We start from the raw sequence: 20,656 nt of genomic DNA, 5'->3' as shown, positions 1-20,656 counted from the left end.
AATCCGAACACAGGGTCACGGGGGTCTGCTGGAGCCAATCCCAGCCAACACAGGGCACAAGGCAGGGAACCAATCCTGGGCAGGGTGCCAACCCACCGCAGGACACACACAAACACACCCACACACCAAGCACACACTAGGGCCAATTTAGAATCACCAATCCACCTAACCTGCATGTCTTTGGACTGTGGGAGGAAACCGGAGCACCCGGAGGAAACCCACGCAGACACGGGGAGAACATGCAAACTCCACGCAGGGAGGACCCGGGAAGCGAACCCAGGTCCCCAGAACTCCCAACTGCGAGGCAGCAGCGCTACCCACTGAGCCACCGTGCCGCCCACACTCACTCATAGTGAGCCAATTTAGAGTCACATGAATTTAAGAACAAAACTGAAATATCTGGAAAATGCTTAAAGACATAGAGAGAATGTGAAAACTACACACAGATAGTCACCAAGCCGGGATGTGATCCCAGGGACTTGTGCAAACCACACTGTCAAGCTACTTAAAAACTCAAGTAAAGAATATCACAAACAAGAGAAACAAATTTCAGCTGCAAATATGTGACAGGAAGCAAATGATTGTATCAGGCATGACAAAAGGACAAAGACCATGTACGGCCACGAATCTATGTGTGTTAGGTGATTTAGGCACCAAAGTTAAAGAGTGATCAAGGTTGGCATCAACATTTTCCCTGACATTAGACAGGCCAGCCCCAGGACACTAGATTCTAGAAGGAGATCCTCTACACCTAAGGACCCTTGAAGGTTCTCAGGAGCTTACCTGCTGATTGTCAGGAAACCGACCAGCTGGGAAAGGTCTGTGAAGCCAAGGTGAGAAGTCTCCAGGTGCCACACTGTGAAGAAGGAAGGGGAAAAGATACATTGTCAGCTGATGTCTTTCCATATTGTGTAACCATCCAGAGGTACTTCAAAGGTGTGTACACTTTCTTATAAGTTGCTGAATATGTACCTTGTCTTTGTATTGTATGCCTCTAAATGTGTTTTGTGATTTTTTCAGGTAGAGAATGAAGGAGTTTTGATGCATGGTAGTTACCAAGAGCAGCGTTTGGGGGTGGTAAGTGGGGAGATAGCCCCAGGCCCCGTGCCTAAGAGGGCCCCGCTTTTGAGGTCCGCATGTCCTGTTCAAGTGGATTTGTCAAGTTATATTCTCCAATATATATATATATATATTTAAGATGCTTCTAAGAGGAACCCTTTTAAAATCCCTCTTCAAGGTCAAATTTCATACATGTACATCTTTGAAAACATTCCATAGTCCACCTTCATTGCCCAAAAAGGGTCGCCAGTATAATCCCTTCCTAAAATAGATATAGCCCATTAGTCACTGGGTTGGCTTCTCCTATCTATAGGAAAAATATTCCATCCAGATTAGACTACGAAGATAAGATGTCATCAATGACTTTTCCAATCGGAAGGCAAGAAATGTAGATTTTTGTCTCTGAACCTGGAAATGATACCTCTGCATTAATTTCACACTTCCTGTCGAAACACTGAAACTCACATTTTATTTGTAGGCCATAAACATGTCCGAAAATTAATGCACAAGAACATGTATCGCTAATGATAACCGGCTGACATGACATTAACGTGAGTTATGACTATGACATCCTGCATATCGAGACTCAGAGTATAGTTGCAATTTGGGTACTTTTCCAGGAGAGGCCCAGCTAATTTCCGCATAACACTGCATCGCATTTCGCACTGTTGTGGTATTGTCATGAATTATGAATTGCACTTTTTTAATAGATTATATCGTTATACAGGGTGTCCATAAAGTCCGTGTGCAATTTAAAATAGTTGTAACTTTATAAGTATATGTGATAGAAAGAATTCATAAAAAGGATTAGAAAGCTTGATGTATCTAGTTTTTTTGTCGTTAGAAGTTTTATTTTTGCTGTATTTGGGGAACTGAAAATCCACATGAGTCTGTTGAACATAAAAGAGATTCTTCCAAAGTTAATGTGTGGTGTGCTTTGGGAACAAATTGAGTTATATGGCTATTCTTTTTTGAAGGGCATGTTGTTAATGGTGATAGCTATTTACAAATGCTGCAAAATTACTTTATTCCTCAACTTGAACAATTAGGACAGATAGAGAATACAGTGTTCCAACAAGATGGTGCTCCTTGTCACTTTGCTTTGCATGTTAGACAGTTTCTACATGAGAAATTCCCTAACAGATGGATTGGAAGAGGTGTACCATTTTCTTGGCCTCCATGTTTGCCAGATTTTACTCCATTGGATTTCTTTTTATGGGGACATGTGAAAACTAATGTTTATTCAACCAAACCTTGATCTTTAGAAGACTTGCAAGCTAGGATAACTGATGTGATTGCTGGTATTACTGAAAATCAGCTTGAAAATGTTTTCTGAGAACTACAGAATTGTATTATCCTTTGTATTAGTAATGATGATGGACATGTTGAAAATGAACAAGAACAATAAAAAATGTAAGTGTTTCTTCTTTCTAATCCTTTTTACAGATTCTTTCTATCACATATACTTACAAAGTTACAACTATTTTAAATTGCAAATGGACTTTAGCTGTATACTGTAATGAGAAAATCTGGTGTATGTTAACATTATTTTTATTAAATTCGCACACAAGTTTATACAGTCCACACATACCAGTAACAGCGTTTGATGTAACCGAACCCGCGTGGGGATGGTCAGCCCTAGGCCCTGCACACCCCTAAGGCTGCCTCTGGTAGTTACATTCACTAATCTTGGTGCTAGAGAGTGGAGACATGTTGCACGTTGACTAGCTTGTGCAAGGTAGAATTTCACTGAATTCTGTGTGTGAGGCAGTATCATACTGTGGCGATACTTCTCAGCAGGCCAGTGCTGGAAGGCTTGTAAGGGTAAAATGATTGCAGTCTGCAAAAAAACTGCACCTTCAGAGAAGATTTGTTTTCCAGCAAGATAACTACCTCAAGTACACACCCAAAGCTACACAAGAATGGCTTACAAACAAAAAATATTAATGCGCTGGAGTGGCGGAGTCAGTCCAGATCTCCATCTAATTGAGAATTTGAGGCTGAGTCTTGAGAAAGACTGTTCACTGTCAATCCCCATGCAATCTGACAGAGCTTGAATAGTTTTGCAAAGAGGAATGGGGACAAAATGGCAGTGTCCAGATGTGCAAATTTGATGGAGACAGAGAGAGAGAGACCTGGCCACACAAATTCAAGGGTGTTATGGCTGCCAATCTAAATACTGACTTGAAGGTCAAAATACATTGTGCCAGCAGTCATTTTGTGTTTTATATTTGTAATTAAATTAGTCCACTTTGCAGAGACCTGTTTTCACTTTGATATTAAACATCCTTTTTTAATTGATCAATATCAAAAATGTTCAATATTGTATGATAATATACTATGTGAAAACTTCCAAGGGTGTACTCTGACAGACTGTATTACAAAGCCAGCTGTGCCATAATACACCACAGTATGTGGCACATAACTCTTCACACACAACACTTCTGCCACACAATATATCATAAAGCCAAATACAACACACTAACCCTTTACACACTCAGACAGGTACATTACCAGGTGTGACAGTGTTAACACTTCATTCAAGTTGTTTGCTGTGACTTACTGTATAACAGTGCAAAGTCACATCCTTTCACAAATGTTGGATGACACACACAATCCTATCCTGTACTGTCAAACACTACTTTGGGGTGCAACACCCTATATCTAAATCCAAACAACTGAGCTGCAACACACCAAGCCCCAGCATCTGCTACATCAACTCTTTACGCACCAAGTGTGCTGGGACGGGTTTCCCCAATAATGCCACTGCACTGATGTGCTGCACAAAATTATATACAGTATGATCTACTAAAGCATGCTTTCCCCAGCTCCCTAACATATACTCCTGATTATCTACTCATACACAGGTATAGCACACACACTCACAACTATGCCAACTCCAGACACTTTATCCCTCCCTCTTTCCCACTATCCTCCTACCAGAATCTTGATGGAGCAGCGCGATCTCCTTCAGTCCTGCCGCTCCTGGTCTGTCAGACACCTTGACGCACAGAAGCCGGCCACCTGAAGTCCCGTCCTTAATCACCAAAAAGGACTGCAAAGGAAAACAAAGAGGTACACTTAAAACGACAGAAGAGGGAGGACGGCGCTCGGCTCACCTTCCTCATTCACTCTTGGGCTTCCTCATCAGTTACTTCTGCTTTGCAATGTCAAGAAAATAGCGCATGAAAAGGGGGCGGGGTGCAGGGCACTGAACTAACGGGTGCCCAGCTGCACAGCCGTGAGCTCTGCCGGAGTGATTAGCATTAGCTTTGTGACGTCAGGGTCGTGGGGCTGAATGACCCTGGGGGTGAGTTGAAGCCGGGAGCAGCTGTGAGCACTTCGGCTGAAGGGAGTGAGGTGTGCTTCTCGCATCTCTAAATTCAGCATGCCCAGGTTTGCAGGCTGAGACTCGGTGTTTCTTGCGGTTAAGGTAGCTATCTAACTTTAGCGTTGTCACATGCCCCTTCGGAGCTGTCGATAGCCCGAGCTGAGTGACACTTCCTGTCTCATTGGTAGCGGTTCGTGTGCGGCGTCTGTTCTGTCAGGAGCAGCGTGGACCTCCGGCTAGCACTGTAGTGAAGTGAAATGCCACCCTGAGCAGCACGCAGTTTTCTTCGTGATAAAATGTGCTCCAAGTAGGTAGCTCTTCTAGCTGAGTGGTAATGTAATTGGTGGACTTGGGCTTCTCTGAGGTTTATATGTCCACTTTATGCCACTATACGCCCCTTATTCCTCCATCATGTCAAAGCCGAAGCCAGAGCTCAGAATTAGCCAGTGGCGTTGAGTCCATTCTGTCATGGGGCAGTACCCTTTATTGTAAAAGAGAAATAAGTTTCAGAACTGCCTGTCCATTATCAAACACAATAAAACAAATCTACTTCAGATTAGCAGGGCTGGAGCAGCCTGTCTCAGTAGCATTGGGCACCAGGCAGGAATCTGTCAAAAATGATTCCTGGAGTATGTTGGTATTACACAGGTAACTTAAATGAGTAGGTTTTAACACTTTAAGTACCTTTTTCTAGCACAAATGACTTTACTTTTTTGGATGTTACTTTAAAATTTTTAATTTACAGAACTTATATTATTTGGTGTTTAATATTTGATATTAGTTTCCATCTAGTGTTACTAATTTGATAATTTTTTGTACTATTATTACTTTTTTACCTGTTTGAATGTTTCTGAAGAGCTTTGAGCATGGGAAAGGTCCTATATAAATACAATGCATTATTATTATTATTATTATTACTGCAGTGGGCTGGCGGGCAGGGGTTTGTTTCCTGCCTTGCTCCCTGTGCTGGCTAGGATTGGCTCCAGCAGACTCCCGTGACACTATAGTTAAGATCTACAGGGTTGGATAATGGATGGATGATTATTATTATTATTATTATTATTATTATTATTATTATTATTACGTAGAAACAATATGAATGGATTTCACTGCTTTAATTAGCAGCACTGCCAACAGAAATCATTACTAGGCCATTACCCTATTACCTTGACTCTATTTAAAGTTAATATGCTTTAAAAATGTTTTTTGAGAAAATTTGTCATTACACAACTACTTAATGTCAGTTCAACCAAAAATGAGCATGTTTGTAGGCTTTACGTATCTTTTTCTAGTACATCTGACATCATTTGGTTGGATAGCCATCCATCCATTTTCTAACCCGCTGAATCTGAACACAGGGTTACGGGGGTCTGCTGGGGCACAAGGCAGGGAACCAATCCCGGGCAGGGCACCAACCCACCGCAGGACACACACACACACACCCACTAGGGCCAATTTAGAATCGCCAATCAACCTAACCTGCATGTCTTTGGACTGTGGGAGGAAACCCACGCAGACAACATGCAAACTCCACGCAGGGAGGACCTGGGAAGCGAACCTGGGTCCCCTAACTGCGAGACAGCAGCGCTACCACTGCACCACCCTGATTGGATATCATGATACATAAATTAATGTACTGTATGTTTAAAAAAGCCAATGGATTTTAATGAAGTAGAATCACCAATCACATTAGGATGCTACAGAGCAAAGTTGCAAATTGAGTTGTACATTTTCTAGTGGGTGAAAAAATGGGAACTGGACAGAGTGCAATTTTTTTTGCAAATTTACTTGAATTTTTGATTAGTTAAAGGTTATTTTTGGTTGCAGAAAATGCCTTAGTAGTATAAGTCAGCTAAATTGCATTAAGAGTCCAGCCTTTTTGTGAAGATATTGCAGAATTTTAGCAATCTTCACCCATTGATCTAATGTCAGAGAAAGATAATTACTGGACAAAATTGCACTTTATGAAATGGAAAAGATTTGTGTGCTTATGAAAGTGATTTTGGGTGCTTTTATCTGTGATAATCCGTCAATCCATCAACCTACACCACATGAACTGCCTTTCTTCTTCTTGTAGTAACAGAAAGTTATGTCATATATTAATTACCTTGGTTTAATTGGTGACTGGAGAGTATTATTTAATAATGATATGGTTGTGGTTAAGGATCTGTGGAAACAAAAAAAGATGTAATTGAACAAAATGTATGTGTGTATAGAAAATAGGACAGAGTGATGAAACTTGTTTGTGTTTGGCGTGCGTGACAAAAAGCATGTATACTTTCTAGAAGTTTCTTTTGATGATGTGTGTGACAAGAAAATATCCCTTTAGGGTAATGACTTTACAAAAACTGGAAAAGTACAATGAGTCAGGATGCTATTTTTTGCTTACATGGTCAACGATCAGGAGATTAGAAAGGTATAAAAGAACAAGGACATCTGCGCTCGAGGCAGATGAAGTGCGGTGTCCTAGGACTGTGTTTCTCTGACATTTTACCCTTGCTTGGTATGTATTAATAAAAGGTTTTGACTAATTTTAATTTTCTTCTCTGTCTTCAGTCACAAAAAATCGTCCACAGTTTTGGCGCCCAACGTGGGGCAAGAGACGGCCGGTTGACTCCTCCAGCGAGACCATTTCAGTGATCCGTCTTACCAGCGGACTGCCGTTAACTTGAGATATCCGGCAGCAGAGCATGCAGCTCCGGCAAAAGTTAGGACTGCCCTGTCCTGAAACAGTTCTTGCGTGAGGAGCCCCTGGTCTCCTCTTTGCTACATCCACGGTGACTGAACGGATTTCCAGACAGAGCTTGCACACTTCCAGGCTGGGGTAAGCACCGGGGGATTTCCGAATATTTTTATTTTCTAAATAACGGGAGGGCGAGTTTCCTGTTGACCGTCTAGTCATACTCATATCTCAACGGGTTGCTTAAGGTGATGGAGACTTGACCCAAGCAGTTTGACGCATACGAAAGGTCTGACGAAAGGATACTGGCCTCACCCATATCCTAGACTCGGCTGGACGTATTGATGTAGTATTCTGCTGAACCGAATCGGACACGAAGTCACCTGAGCTGGAATCCAGGGATGTGAGCGGACAGGCTAACGGGACGAGTAACGGGGTGGTATGGAAATATAAACCGAAAAGAGCACAGATTACAGGATTGCTGTTAGGACGAAATAAATAAATCTACATACGAAATAAGCAACAAAACCGTGTTCTCCTGGGAACTGGATCAGTTGGATAGTTAGGTGTCTCCCCTTGGAACTAAGAAGGGAACAGTTTAGGTTTAGTGAGTGGCACACTTAATGCCTTGCTGATTCATACGTACAAGGGATTAGGCGAATCAGTATATAGTTGGAAAATTAAATACAGAACCCGGGAGGGCAAGGGAACATAATGGGATCACTAATAAGTAAGCCTGTTAATCGCCGCACAGGGGGATCAAAATCATTAGTGCTGGAGGGATTATTTTCGGAGGATCAACAGACGCCCCGTAAAAATGGGTCTCCTAGAAAATTTATAGAAAAGAAGACAGGTTTAGATTTATCCTATTATTTTTTTCCCCTCCTCAGAACCGACCTCAGACACCTCTATTATCCCCTCCTCTATTCCCCATTCCGACTGTCCCCCCCTGCACTACAACTAGCAGAAGTTTCCCCTGATGAATCCCCAGGCACAGATCACTATGACTCACCCTATACTACACAAACCCCCGTCTCCAAATGCACTCGAAGTCAAACCTCCACTCACAAACCAGCTCCAACTTTTTTCTCCTCTAATCCTTCACTTACTTGCCCTTTAATAGAAGTTCCCAATCCCCATTATAACCCTGCCCATCCAGCTGGATCCCAAAATCCCACAACAGTTATGATAAATCGGAATTGGGACATCCAAGAACTAAAAGATGTCGTGAATGCACTTCCAGATCCAAAGGAAGTAGGAGGACTAAAATTTGTTGAACAACTTGATCAGTTAGATAGCATGTATAAGCCTAATGCTGCTGAATGGACCCAGGTACTTCGTCGAAAGTTTGGGACCACATGGGCCACTGTTAGCAGGGGTGTCCGCAATGACATTCCATGGGTATGGAACCCAGCTTTAACTCGAGGACAGGGGATAGGTGGAGAAGGCGAATTTAACTCACAATGGGAGGCGTTGAGACAAAATATTGCAGAAACATATAAAAAAGGAACGGACTGGTCCCTTATTTCTGCTGCAAAACAAAAGAGAGACGAAACAGTTGATGAATGGGCACATAGGATTCAAGACCTTATGGCTAATCACTCGGGCTTGGGAAATGCTGATGACCGCACCCGAGCTGCAGTTCCACCTTTTGTTTCCGGCTTGCGCCTTGATATACAAAACAAAGTCCGCACTTCCTGTATTGAGTGGGAAAGTGTCACGTTTGATGAAGTCAAACGACATGCTGAACAGGCCGAATCGGACTCTCATGCCAAATTATTGGTAGCACAGATGAACTATTATACCAGGAATGCTCCTGACCAAGGTCGAGGATATGGCTTTAGAGGAAGGGGACGAGGACGAGGAAGAGGACGAGGTGGTTTTAGAGCTCCTCCTGTTGACCACACTAAGAATCCTTTTATTCCCTCTCCCTTTAATTCCAATGCTAATTCCTTCTCTTGCTACGCTTGTGGTGAAACTGGACATTTTCGTCGAGAGTGCCCTTACAAACAGCAACAGCCCCCACCTCCCCTTATTCCACCTGTTTCCTCTGACACCCCTGACTAACAATACTGGCCATAGGACAACACTGGGACCTCCAGCCACTCTTTTCAACTACCTTTGCTCACTCATAATTCAGAGACTGATCCTTTACTGACATTGTTCGTTGATGGCACTGAGACTGTTTTCTTAATCGATACTGGTGCCACTCGCTTGCTGGCAAAGGTCCCTGCTTCAAACGAAAACTGTTACTGTACTTACTGCTTCTGGACAACCTCACCTTCTTCAAGTATCAAAACCTCTTCAAGTCCAGTCACGTCCTGGCGGACATACCTTACTGCATCGTTTTCTTTTGAATCAGCTTTGTTTTTTCTGTTCAACCCCCAAGTTGTTGTGTCAAATTACCCCTTATCCCAAACCCTCTTTTGCAGCATGGACTTTAGATAATTCCCCACACACCATTCTCCTCAAAGCCCTACACTCTTTTTCCCCTTGTTTTTTCCCAATTTACAGGCCCCTGACATTTTACACTGTCCTTACTTCTGGTACTTGCCCCGAAACCCTTCACATCTACTGTGTTTTTATTTTCATCCACAAAGGCAGCTGCTTCTGTTCATCTTACATGCTCACAGCACATATATTATCTTGGCAAAATAGTGCCTCATATTTTTTCCTTAGCTAAATCTCACACTGTTAAATGGGGGGAAATAGGACCATGGGTGGAAAAATGCCTTGAAAGAACAGACTGGTTACAAGTTACTCCAGGTATTTTTGATACTCCTGACCATTTAATAACTAAAGTAGTGTTTCAAAGGATAGCCCATTGTGAGCCTCTGGTGATCCACCCGAAATCCTCCTTCCGCCCGCACCGTGCCCAATATCCTTTGTCTCCCGAAGCAGAGGCTGGCATCTCCGCCGTACATCCCGATCTCGTCAAACGCGGTACCCGCCGATGGACATGGACCGTCATGCCTCAGGGATACAGAGAAGCCCTTTGTGTTTCTGGTTAAGCTCTTGCCCAAAAATTTAAACGGCGTTTGGCCGGAAAAACAGTATGTAGATGGAAATCGCGACGGAAGAAAATTGTACAATAGACACCCAGAAATTGTTGCTGTTTCTGTGGGAAAATGGCCATAAAGTTTCTAAGGTTAAGCTGCAGCTAAACAAAACAACAGGTTATGTCTGTTTTAGGTATTCTGGGCTACTGCAGACAGTGGGTTCTAAATTTTACTGAAAGAGCACAGCCGTTGCAACAACTGGCTGAGAAGGCTCTGTAACCTCAAAATTTACTCTTTTATCTGCGCCTGCGCTAGGTTTGCCTGATCATTCTCGTCCATTCACTTTGTTCGTGGACGAAAAGCAGGGATTTATGAATTCAGTACTGACGCAACAACATGGAGATAAACAAAGACCGGTGACTTATTTTTTCTAAAAAACTGGATCCAGTGGCCGCAGCACTTCCTCCGTGTCTTTGTGCTATGGCTGCAACAACAGAAGCTGTATTAGCAAGCACGGATGTAGTTCTCATGAAATTTCTTCTGTCCTTTTCTTTTTTCTTATGTTTGTTTGTCCTGAAGAGTTGAACTTGCTTTTCTTCAGAGTCCATTTGTTTCTGTTTCCTTTGCTGCATTGTTTCCAAATATAGTGTAAATATAGAATAATACTGGGGTGAAGTGTGTTGAAAATGGTTTGGGTGATTTTGTGTGTTATAGAGTGTATTAAAAGGGATCCCTATGAGTATCAGAATGTACTCTGTACTTTGTCAAATGCTACAATTGAAAAATGGAGCGCCCTCAACCAGTTACGCAGTGGTCCAAGGGGACCGCCTGCTGGAAGCAAATCAAATTTCATAAAGCTAAGTGCACAAAACAGCTGAACTCGTAGCACTCACTTAAGCATGTCAGCTGTCCGAAGGGAAGATCGTAACAATTTATACAGATTCCAGGTATGCTTTTGGAGTCTGCCATGATCATGGAACACTATGGAAACTAAGGGAATTTAAGACCAGTCCTGGAGAGCTCTAACTAAAAAACTGAAAAAGATAATTATCGATTTGTGTAATTGGTTTAGCGCAGATGAATTGTCTCCACTTTTGTTTAAGGCTTGTAAATATACAAAAGTATTTTTCCTTTTAAACCCTGATCAAGTTTGAAGGGAAAATGCTCTTTTAATAATATTACATGAGAAGGGAGACAAGTTTTTTGGCGATAAGCGGAATGTGTCTAATTGTGATATGAATGTGTGTGTCTAATTGTGATATGAATGTGTGTGTCTAGTTGTAATATGAATGGAAGTTGTGTATTTTAGGTACTATAAAGGAAGAGCATGGTGACGCAGTGGTCAGCACACTTGATACGAATAAAGGTTCAAGCACGTATGTTTTCCTTGTTAATAATAAGCATGAAGGAAAAGACGCGTTTAAATATATTGCATAGATAACCTTTAAGCACAACTTAAGACCAGTACTGGCAAACCCATCCAACATCAGAAATTGATCGAATCCCTTTTAGAAGTTATAACCAAACCATCGGAGCTAGCGATTGTTAAATGTCAAGCTCACACAGGAAAACAGGATCCTGCTAGCAAAGGGAATGATTTAGCTGACCACTTTGCTAAAGAGGCTGCATATAATAACACACCAATTTCTTTATTCCAACAGAGAAATGACCAGGACCCTGATAATCAAATTATTTCTTTACAGAATGCAGCCACGGATATCGAAAGGAGAAAATGGTCCAAAGAAGGGTCCCTCTCTGATGGAGTCTGGACTCATAAACACACTAACAAACCTTTTCTCCCAATGATTTTCTCTCTAGTCTTGCAGGTTTGCGAACCTCGTTGAAGGAAATCCACCAGCAGGTTGATCAAGCCTGGAGAACCAGTTCCTTTTCCAAGGATTTATCAATTCCTTTGGGCACCTGGATCCTGGTTCGAGATACTCGGAGGAAACACTGGCACCAGCCTAGGTGGAGAGGACCATTCCAAATTCTTCTATCCACACCACACGCCGTGAAAGTTGAAGGACTGCCGGCCTGGATTCACGCCTCACATTGCAAGAGATGGCACCCTTGATTGCTGTGCTACTATGCTTTCCTTTTCCTTTGTCTACTGCCCTGGTCACTTTGACTTTCCCGTTGGGAATTACCACATCAGTGCAGTTTGATTTCTGCTCTATTATCAACTGTGGGACTGGTCGACAAGCCCAGTGGACCGGATCTGACAAATACGTGTGTATGAGGGGAAGTGACTGCGACAACTGGCAATGGGTTTTTGCTAACACTGGAACTGAGGACTGGGGTTATCAACCTTTTGAGGCCCAAAAATACGGTTTGAAAAATCGGTTTTCTATCATAAAAGGACATGCCTCTCATTGTATGTGCTGACAACCATTGTAACTCAGGTATTTATGTATTAGGGGTATATGTATCTGGAACAGACCCTTTAGGGAGATTTCTAATTAAGATTGACGATCCTGTTACTAACACCCCTCATTCTCTGGCACACACACCCATCTCCCCAACTTTTGGTTCAGATTTTTCTCCTGTTAAGATTATGAATATTTCCACCTTTTCATCCATTTTTTCAGTAGAAACTGGTTATGAGGATCAGAATAGATGGTTGCAGTGGGTTCTCTATTCAGCTAAGCAAGTTAATCGTTCTCATTGTTATGCGTGCGCTGCAGCCCGTCCCCATTTAGCTACAGTCCCTTTCCCATTATCTAACATTTCTGACCCCGTGGGGTTGCCCTGCCTTCTGTATTTATTCACTAATCTATCTATTCTTTTTCCCCCCACCCGTCACATGGATACCCCTATGTTTCAAACTCACGAAGGAGCGACATGGGTAGGTGAATTACCATTTTCTTTCTGTTCTCAAACTTTTCAGGTTAACTTTTCTCTGAACACCGTTCTGTCTTCCTTTCTTCTCTCCCAATCCACTCCTAGATCAGATATTTGGTGGATGTGTCGTAGGTCTAAATTATTTGCCACCTTTCCCCCTAATTGGTCTGGTACCTGTGCTCCAATCCAATTAGTTATGCCTTTTAGACTTCTATGCCTTTTAGACTTCTATCCTTACCTCCCTCTCCTTACATGGCCCTGGAGTATACATAGATGCTATTGGAGTCCCTAGGGGTGTCCCAGACAGATTTAAAGCTAGGGATCAAGTCGCAGCTGGTTTTGAATCTATCATACCCCAAATTACTATTAATAAGAATGTAGACTGGATTAATTATCTTTATTATAACCAACAACGTTTCCTTAACTTCACCAAAGACGCTATTGAAGACTTGGCAAAATCGTCTAGCCCTGGACATGTTACTTGCAGAAAAGGGAGGTGTCTGTGCTATGTTTGGTGATGCTTGTTGTACATATATTCCAAATAATACCGCGCCAGATGGATCAATAACTCGTGCATTGGCAGGCCTCACTGCTCTCTCTAAAGAACTTTCCACTAATTCTGGCATTACAAATCCCTGGGATCAGTGGTTTGCATCCTCCTTTGGGTCCTGGGGACAATGGATAAGATCTGTTTTCATTTCTTTGGTTGTGACATTTTGTCTCCTCCTCCTGGTTGGTTGTTGTATTATCCCTTTGTTTCGCTATATAATATCTAAGTACTTTACCGCCTCTATGGAAAGGGCATATGTGCTACATGATGAGCGCATGTCTCGTATAGCTTCTTCCATTTTCTCTCCCCCTTTCCCTTTCATCAACCATTTCAAAATAGAATTTATAGGCCCACATCATTTTTGTTCAAAAAGGGAGGAGTGTGGAAACAAAAAAAGATGTAATTGAACAAAATGTATGTGTGTATAGAAAATAGGACAGAGTGATGAAACTTGTTTGTGTTTGGCGTGCGTGACAAAAAGCATGTATACTTTCTAGAAGTTTCTTTTGATGATGTGTGTGACAAGAAAATATCCCTTTAGGGTAATGACTTTACAAAAACTGGAAAAGTACAATGAGTCAGGATGCTATTTTTTGCTTACATGGTCAACGATCAGGAGATTAGAAAGGTATAAAAGAACAAGGACATCTGCGCTCGAGGCAGATGAAGTGCGGTGTCCTAGGACTGTGTTTCTCTGACATTTTACCCTTGCTTGGTATGTATTAATAAAAGGTTTTGACTAATTTTAATTTTCTTCTCTGTCTTCAGTCACAAAAAATCGTCCACAGATCCAGTGACTTGACAGTCTAATTAAAATGTGAAAACTAAATTTCTAAACATGTAGGTTTATTTTATGTGTTTACCTGATAGGATGATGTGATAGGAAATTATCATGTAATGCAAGAGTGTGCAAGCAACATATTTTATTTTTCTTAAATTAACATTCAGTAATTTGGTTGAAAACCTTTATGTCAACAGTTATCACTTAAAATAAGTCAGAGTAACTGAAATCAATCATGTTAATCTCAGTCAATGTGGTTAGAGTAGCTTGTGTTAGGATAACCACAATGAACTGAGTTTGCATTACTCAGTTCCATTAAATATATGTAGAATTATTACATGTAACTGATTTAAGTTCTTCCAATGAATCATTTCTTTTAGACAGGAATCAAGTGGGCCAGAATGCATACTCTTGCCCGGACTCACTAATAAGTACTGCTTTAAAGTCATTGGTTAAACTGAAATGAATATCTCTGTGAGAAAAATGTGTAACAACCTGAGTAAGAAATGACACTCAGATGTCTGCCTGCTTTCTGAAGAGGTGATGCCAGCTAGTGCAGTCAAGTATAAATCTGGCATGGTTTAAAGTGCTGGAAAGCAAATACTTCCATGAGAACAGTTCAAGGATGCACCTCTGCAGCTAATGCCCATTACCCTGGGTGGTTGGCCACCAGTGAGCCTCAGGAGGGATCCTCGCTTAGATTGGCTCATGAAGCTGAGGAAAGTGTGGCAGAAAATGTTGCCATTAACCCCAGGTGAACAGTGTGAGACGGAGCCAATGATGTGAATGCGCAAACAGAGGATTAAACCCTTACAAATGCTTGCAGACACAGAGAGAATGTGTAAACTGTATATGTCTCTCAACAGTATTGGCTTCAAGAAAGAAAATATTTCTGAACTGGGTGCTAGTCACTCATTGGGTCCACTCTAAAACATAAACCTAGAAGGGGCCGATCTGGAATCACTAATTGACCTAATCTGCGTATCTTTGGAAATGAGAAAGAAAAGCCAGAGTATCTGGAGGAAAGCCCACATAGACATGAAGAAAGTATACAAACTCCACACGCACAACAACCAGGCACAGGATATGAACCCAGGATTCCAGATCCATGAAACATTAAGGCTAAAATGATAAACCAGAAGTGAAAACTTTATATTTGGAATACTTAAGATAAGAATGAGAACTGCACAATCTTCTAATAGTAAAAGAGAAATATTAAAGGAAAAACTAGGGTGGGATGTTCAATGATGTAGAGCATGTTGGACATGCTTTCCAGTACTTGGCTAACGGAATGAGGTTTGGCCATATATTAACTGTCCAGTTTTTATGTCACAATTCAAACTCCATGTTTGTCAGTTCATGTTCTTAGTATATATCATTTAGCAACAACTTCCAGCTATCAATAAAGTTTCTAATGGTGTCCACTTCAAATCCTAATTTGGTACTAAACAATAAATCAGATGTACAGTATACCCTTTCAAATGTGTTGCCTTTTCACTTGTCCCCAGATAGTTATTGTCATTTGAAAAGTACAGGCTATGACTTTGCCTCCTTTGTTGCCTTTTTTCAAAGCAAAATATTGCAAAGAGAGCTGACAATCAACTTACCAATTTATTAAATTAAAAAATAGCTTACTATAAACTAGAGTCAAATACATTCTATCTACCTTTTTCTCTATGTTTCTCTTTTCACTGATTGCATTTTTATCACTCTTTAATTTAATATTGTTTTTTATCAATATGCTGCTGCTGGAGTATGTGAATTTCCCCTTGGGATTAATAAAGTATCTATCTATCTATCTATCTATCTATCTATCTATCTATCTATCTATCTATCTATCTATCTATCTATCTATCTATCTATCTATCTATCTATCTATCTATCCCTAATATGGTGTGAAATACAAATCTAAAATAGTATATCTTACTGTAGTGTCTAGAGCAGGGGTGTCAAACTCAGACCCTGAGAGCCATAGTGGCTGCGGATTAACATTCAGACCACTTTCTTCATTAGTACCCAATTGTTGTTGCTAATGAAACATTCTTAATTTACATTAATTTTAATTTACTTGCTTTTTAAGGTTTAGAACTCTTCTTTATTTTTTCCCCAGAAGTTAAACAATAATGAGAATTGAGCGAACAGATGACCAGCTGACTTGATCACATTTCACCTTATCATGTAATATCTGTTTCAGTAAAATAACTGAAAGGAAAAAAGTCTGTTCTGGGAAGCTAAACATCTGAATTGGGCTCTCAGAAAAAATAAAAGCAACCGTTACGGAAATGTCTGGTATGGCAGAATGAGAGCACTAAGAATCCATAGAATTGAGTAAATGGTTGAAGTGAAAATGGTGGAGATTGGAGCTCCCAAATTAGCTAGTCATTTGTTGACTCATTTTGCATCTGATTGTTTGGGAACTGGTTAAGCAAAAAAGAATCAATTCAGGGTTGTGAATCTTAAAAAGCAAACCAATTAAAATCCAGACAAAAGAGGAGTGTTCCTTTAGCAGCAGTAATTTGTTACTATTAAAAAAATGGCAGGGAATGAAAAATGCAGCCACTGCAGGCCATCCGGATCTGAATTTGACACCTTTGAAATAGAGCAAGTTTGGCCAGCTTTGGTTTTGTGGGGGCTGTAGGGTACAGTGGCATCAGGCTTTCTTTCCATACAAGGTCAGAATTAGAAAGTCATTCTTGAATTTATTGGAATATACTGTTTACTGTAATTAAACTTACTGCTGTACTGCTGTAATTAAACTTACTTACTGCTTCATTGTCATTCTGAGAGTAATAAGCATTATTCTGAATTTCAAGTAGAATTAAAATCCACGAATAACAATTTCAGACATTGCTGACACAATGTGAAAAAGAGTCATCCAGTAGATGTTTAATATCAATTGATAACAGTATTAATATTGTGACCTGGGGTTCATACAGTGTTTATTTTAAAAGATATGTATAATCCAAAATCACAATTATTTCTTCTTTTGTTCTCCTTTATTCCTCCCCAAGCAAACATTGTCTTTCTCATCTCCTGACTTCAACTCGACTGGGTGAGGCGGGGCAGTTCCTTTTATGTCATATCTGGGAGTACTTCCAGTGCCACCGTGTTATGCCCAGGAAGCACTTCTAAGTCCTTAAAATGGAGAAGGCCTCACCCTGCAGCTTGCTCTGGCAGCACCCAAATACCACAACAGGGCCAACCCTGTGGGCACACGAATGGGATTTCCACCTGAAGGATGCTGCCACCCAGTGTATTGGAGGAATACATACTGTAGGAGGAAGTCTCCCTCTTGCCATTTCATTATTACAGCTTCTTGGCCAAGATGGCAACCTGACTTGGATGGCCATCCATCCATGAACTTCAATTATAAAAGCTTTCTGACCAGGTAAGAAATCATCCATATCAGCCTGAATGCCAGCCAGCCTATGTCATCTGTTATAATATCAAATTAGGAAATTATTAGGAATGAAAGCCTACTGTTGCTCTCCACAACTAGGATTGGCCATGTCAGTATAAAGTGAAGTACGTCTGCAGATTTTTCATACCTTATAGTACGTTCTTCTTCAGATTTTTTATAGTTATAGTGCATTCTTCTTAAGATTTTTATAGTTCATAGTGCTTGTGACATGCACATCTGAAAACAGTAGCCTTTCACAGGCCAGTAACTACTGTTAGGCACTTTGATTGTTTTATGTGGATGTTAGACAAGGTGCAGGGAAAACTAGCATGATACTGTGCAGCACAGTGCAGTAGCAGCAACAGTAATGAAAATGGCCAGTCTCTTTCCTGTAGTGAATAAATATCAAGCCTCACTCTTTAGACTCATTATGAGTATAGCATTATTTTTCTAATTATCCAGGAAGTAGGAGCCTACAGTGCCTACAGTAAATGGAGAAATGCCAGGCACAAGCTGCCCATTCAAAATCAGTTTTCAGCCTACATTAAACCACAGAAGAGGAACACCTAACTTTAACAATGCTTGTATCGTGCAGAGCTCTTTTCAAATGAATTAGTTATGCATCCACCAGTGTTCTTACTCACTTTTCCAGTTCTCTTTAGATGTAAGCAATTAGTAGTTCTGTGTTTGTTTCTAGCATTTCTCCATTAAGCTATTCTGCAAGATTTTTGCATTGAGCTTTTGAATCCAAGAATGGCCGAAACAAGGAAGGAGGGGGGGTATCTCTTTTTTGTCACTTACCCCTGGGGGCTGTGTCTTCAGGGTGTCCCGTGCCAGCAACCCCTCTTCTGCTTCCTCTGGAGCCCAGGCTGTCTGCACCAGACTTAGTCTGTCTAGAAGGGAGAGCAGTGTTGGGCTACTTTGGTGCTGCTGTTGTCCACTGCCTCCATTTTCCTGACATGCACTGATGCTGCACAGACAAACAGACAGGCAGAGAAAAGCTGTTACCTGAAAGTGATCTGGAAGGAGATGCTTAATGTTAGTGTTAAGTTTGATATTCACTGGGCTGCTAGAATTTATACTGTTGCTGTATTTCATATGAAATTACATCTTCTGTTCTTCACTTTTAAGTTTCTTTTGTAACTGTTTTTAGAATTATTATTTTAAAACCTTTTGAGCTACTTTCACAAATGAAAATAAGCTATATAAATAAATGCTGATGTTAGACTAAATCCATTTGTTCCTTATTGCAGAGTCAAATGTGTGAAGGTTTTTAAAGCTAAAAGACTTACTAATCAGATATTAGTTCCTATAGAGCATATGTTAAATTACTGCATGTCCTTGACTTTAAATCAACACAAAGGGGTTGAAATATTACTAATTTTACACTGGCCTCCCACCTTGTTCTCTCATGTTATACTGGAATATGTGTCAATGCTTTCTTGGGTAGAATTTAATGTAAAACTTGACTATTCTAGTCTCATGAAAGGGGCAAGGAAAATCATCACCGACCCCTCACATTCAGGCCAAAATCTTTTTGAACTTCTTCTATCGGCTAGGCGTCATAGATTAATTTATGCCAAAACAAGCAGATATAAGAACAGTTTTTTTTTCCTACAGGCCATCACAAGGTCAGAAGTGGTTACTTCAGCTTAATCAGGCTGGGCTGCCCTTCTCTCAGGCCTCCCAGGGTCTTGCAATACTGTTTACATTTTGTTAATACTTGTTTTTCAGTGTTTATTTCAGCATATCTTCACTGAGTTACAGTCTGCACTTTGTATGTATATATATATACAGTGCATCCGGAAAGTATTCTCAGCGCATCACTTTTTCCACATTTTGTTATGTTACAGCCTTATTCCAAAATGGATTAAATTCATTTGTTTCCTCAGAATTCTACACACAACACCCCATAATGACAATGTGAAAAAAGTTTACTTGAGATTATTGCAAATTTATTAAAAATAAAAAAATTGAGAAAGCACATGTACATAAGTATTCACAGCCTTTGCCATGAAGCTCAAAATTGAGCTCAGGTGCATCCTGTTTCCCCTGATCATCCTTGAGATGTTTCTGCAGCTTAACTGGAGTCCACCTGAGGTAAATTCAGTTGATTGGACATGATTTGGAAAGGCACACACCTGTCTATATAAGGTCCCACAGTTGACAATTCATGTCAGAGCGCAAACCAAGCATGAAGTCAAAGGAATTGTCTGTAGACCTCCGAGACAGGATTGTCTCGAGGCACAAATCTGGGGAAGGTTACAGAAAAATTTGTGCTGCTTTGAAGGTCCCAATGAGCACAGTGGCCTCCATCATCCGTAAGTGGAATAAGTTCGAAACCACCAGGACTCTTCCTAGAGCTGGCTGGCCATCTAAACTGAGCGATCGGGGGAGAAGGGCCTTAGTCAGGGAGGTGACCAAGAACCCGATGGTCACTCTATCAGAGCCCCAGAGGTCCTCTGTGGAGTGTGGAGAACCTTGCAGAAGGACAACCATCTCTGCAGCAATCCACTAATCAGGCCTGTATGGTAGAGTGGCCAGACGGAAGCCACTCCTTAGTAAAAGGCACATGGCAGCCCGCCTGGAGTTTTCCAAAAGGCACCTGAAGGACTCTCAGACCATGAGAAAGAAAATTCTCTGGTCTGATGAGACCAAGATTGAACTCTTTGGTGTGAATGTCAGGCATCACATTTGGAGGAAACCAGGCACCGCTCATCACCAGGCTAATACCATCCCTACAGTGAAGCATGGTGGTGGCAGCATCATGCTGTGGGGATGTTTTTCAGTGGCAGGGACTGGGAGACTAGTCAGGATAAAGGGAAAGATGACTGCAGCAATGTACAGACATCCTGGATGAAAACCTGCTCCAGAGCGCTCCTGACCTCAGACTGGGGCAACGGTCATCTTTCAGCAGGACAACGACCCTAAGCACACAGCCAAGATATCAAAGGAGTGGCTTCAGGACAACTCTGTGGATGTCCTAGAGTGGCACAGACTTGAATCTGATTGAAC

At 41.2% G+C, this 20,656-nt stretch overlaps 1 protein-coding gene across 4 annotated transcripts in view; it reads right to left on the bottom strand.

Moving 5' to 3' along the window:
• rinl (Ras and Rab interactor-like) overlaps positions 1-20,656 on the bottom strand; it is a 158,644-nt gene that overhangs the window by 13,511 nt on the left and 124,477 nt on the right. For 3 of the 4 annotated variants that reach the window (XM_051920368.1, XM_051920375.1, XM_028807739.2), the window contains exons 3-5: positions 18,443-18,611; positions 4,000-4,114; positions 784-856 (exon numbers count right to left, since the gene is read on the bottom strand). In XM_051920368.1, the coding sequence (XP_051776328.1) occupies positions 784-856; positions 4,000-4,114; positions 18,443-18,611 (357 nt within the window). The remainder of the gene's footprint in view (positions 1-783; positions 857-3,999; positions 4,115-18,442; positions 18,612-20,656) is intronic. The other variant, XM_051920381.1, reaches the window with a different exon arrangement.

The sequence above is a fragment of the Erpetoichthys calabaricus genome, chromosome 1, assembly GCF_900747795.2.
Source record: "Erpetoichthys calabaricus chromosome 1, fErpCal1.3, whole genome shotgun sequence".
Taxonomy (NCBI): domain Eukaryota; kingdom Metazoa; phylum Chordata; class Cladistia; order Polypteriformes; family Polypteridae; genus Erpetoichthys; species Erpetoichthys calabaricus.
The sequence above is the reverse complement of the archived record's forward strand: the minus strand, read 5'-3'. Positions and strand labels throughout refer to the sequence as shown.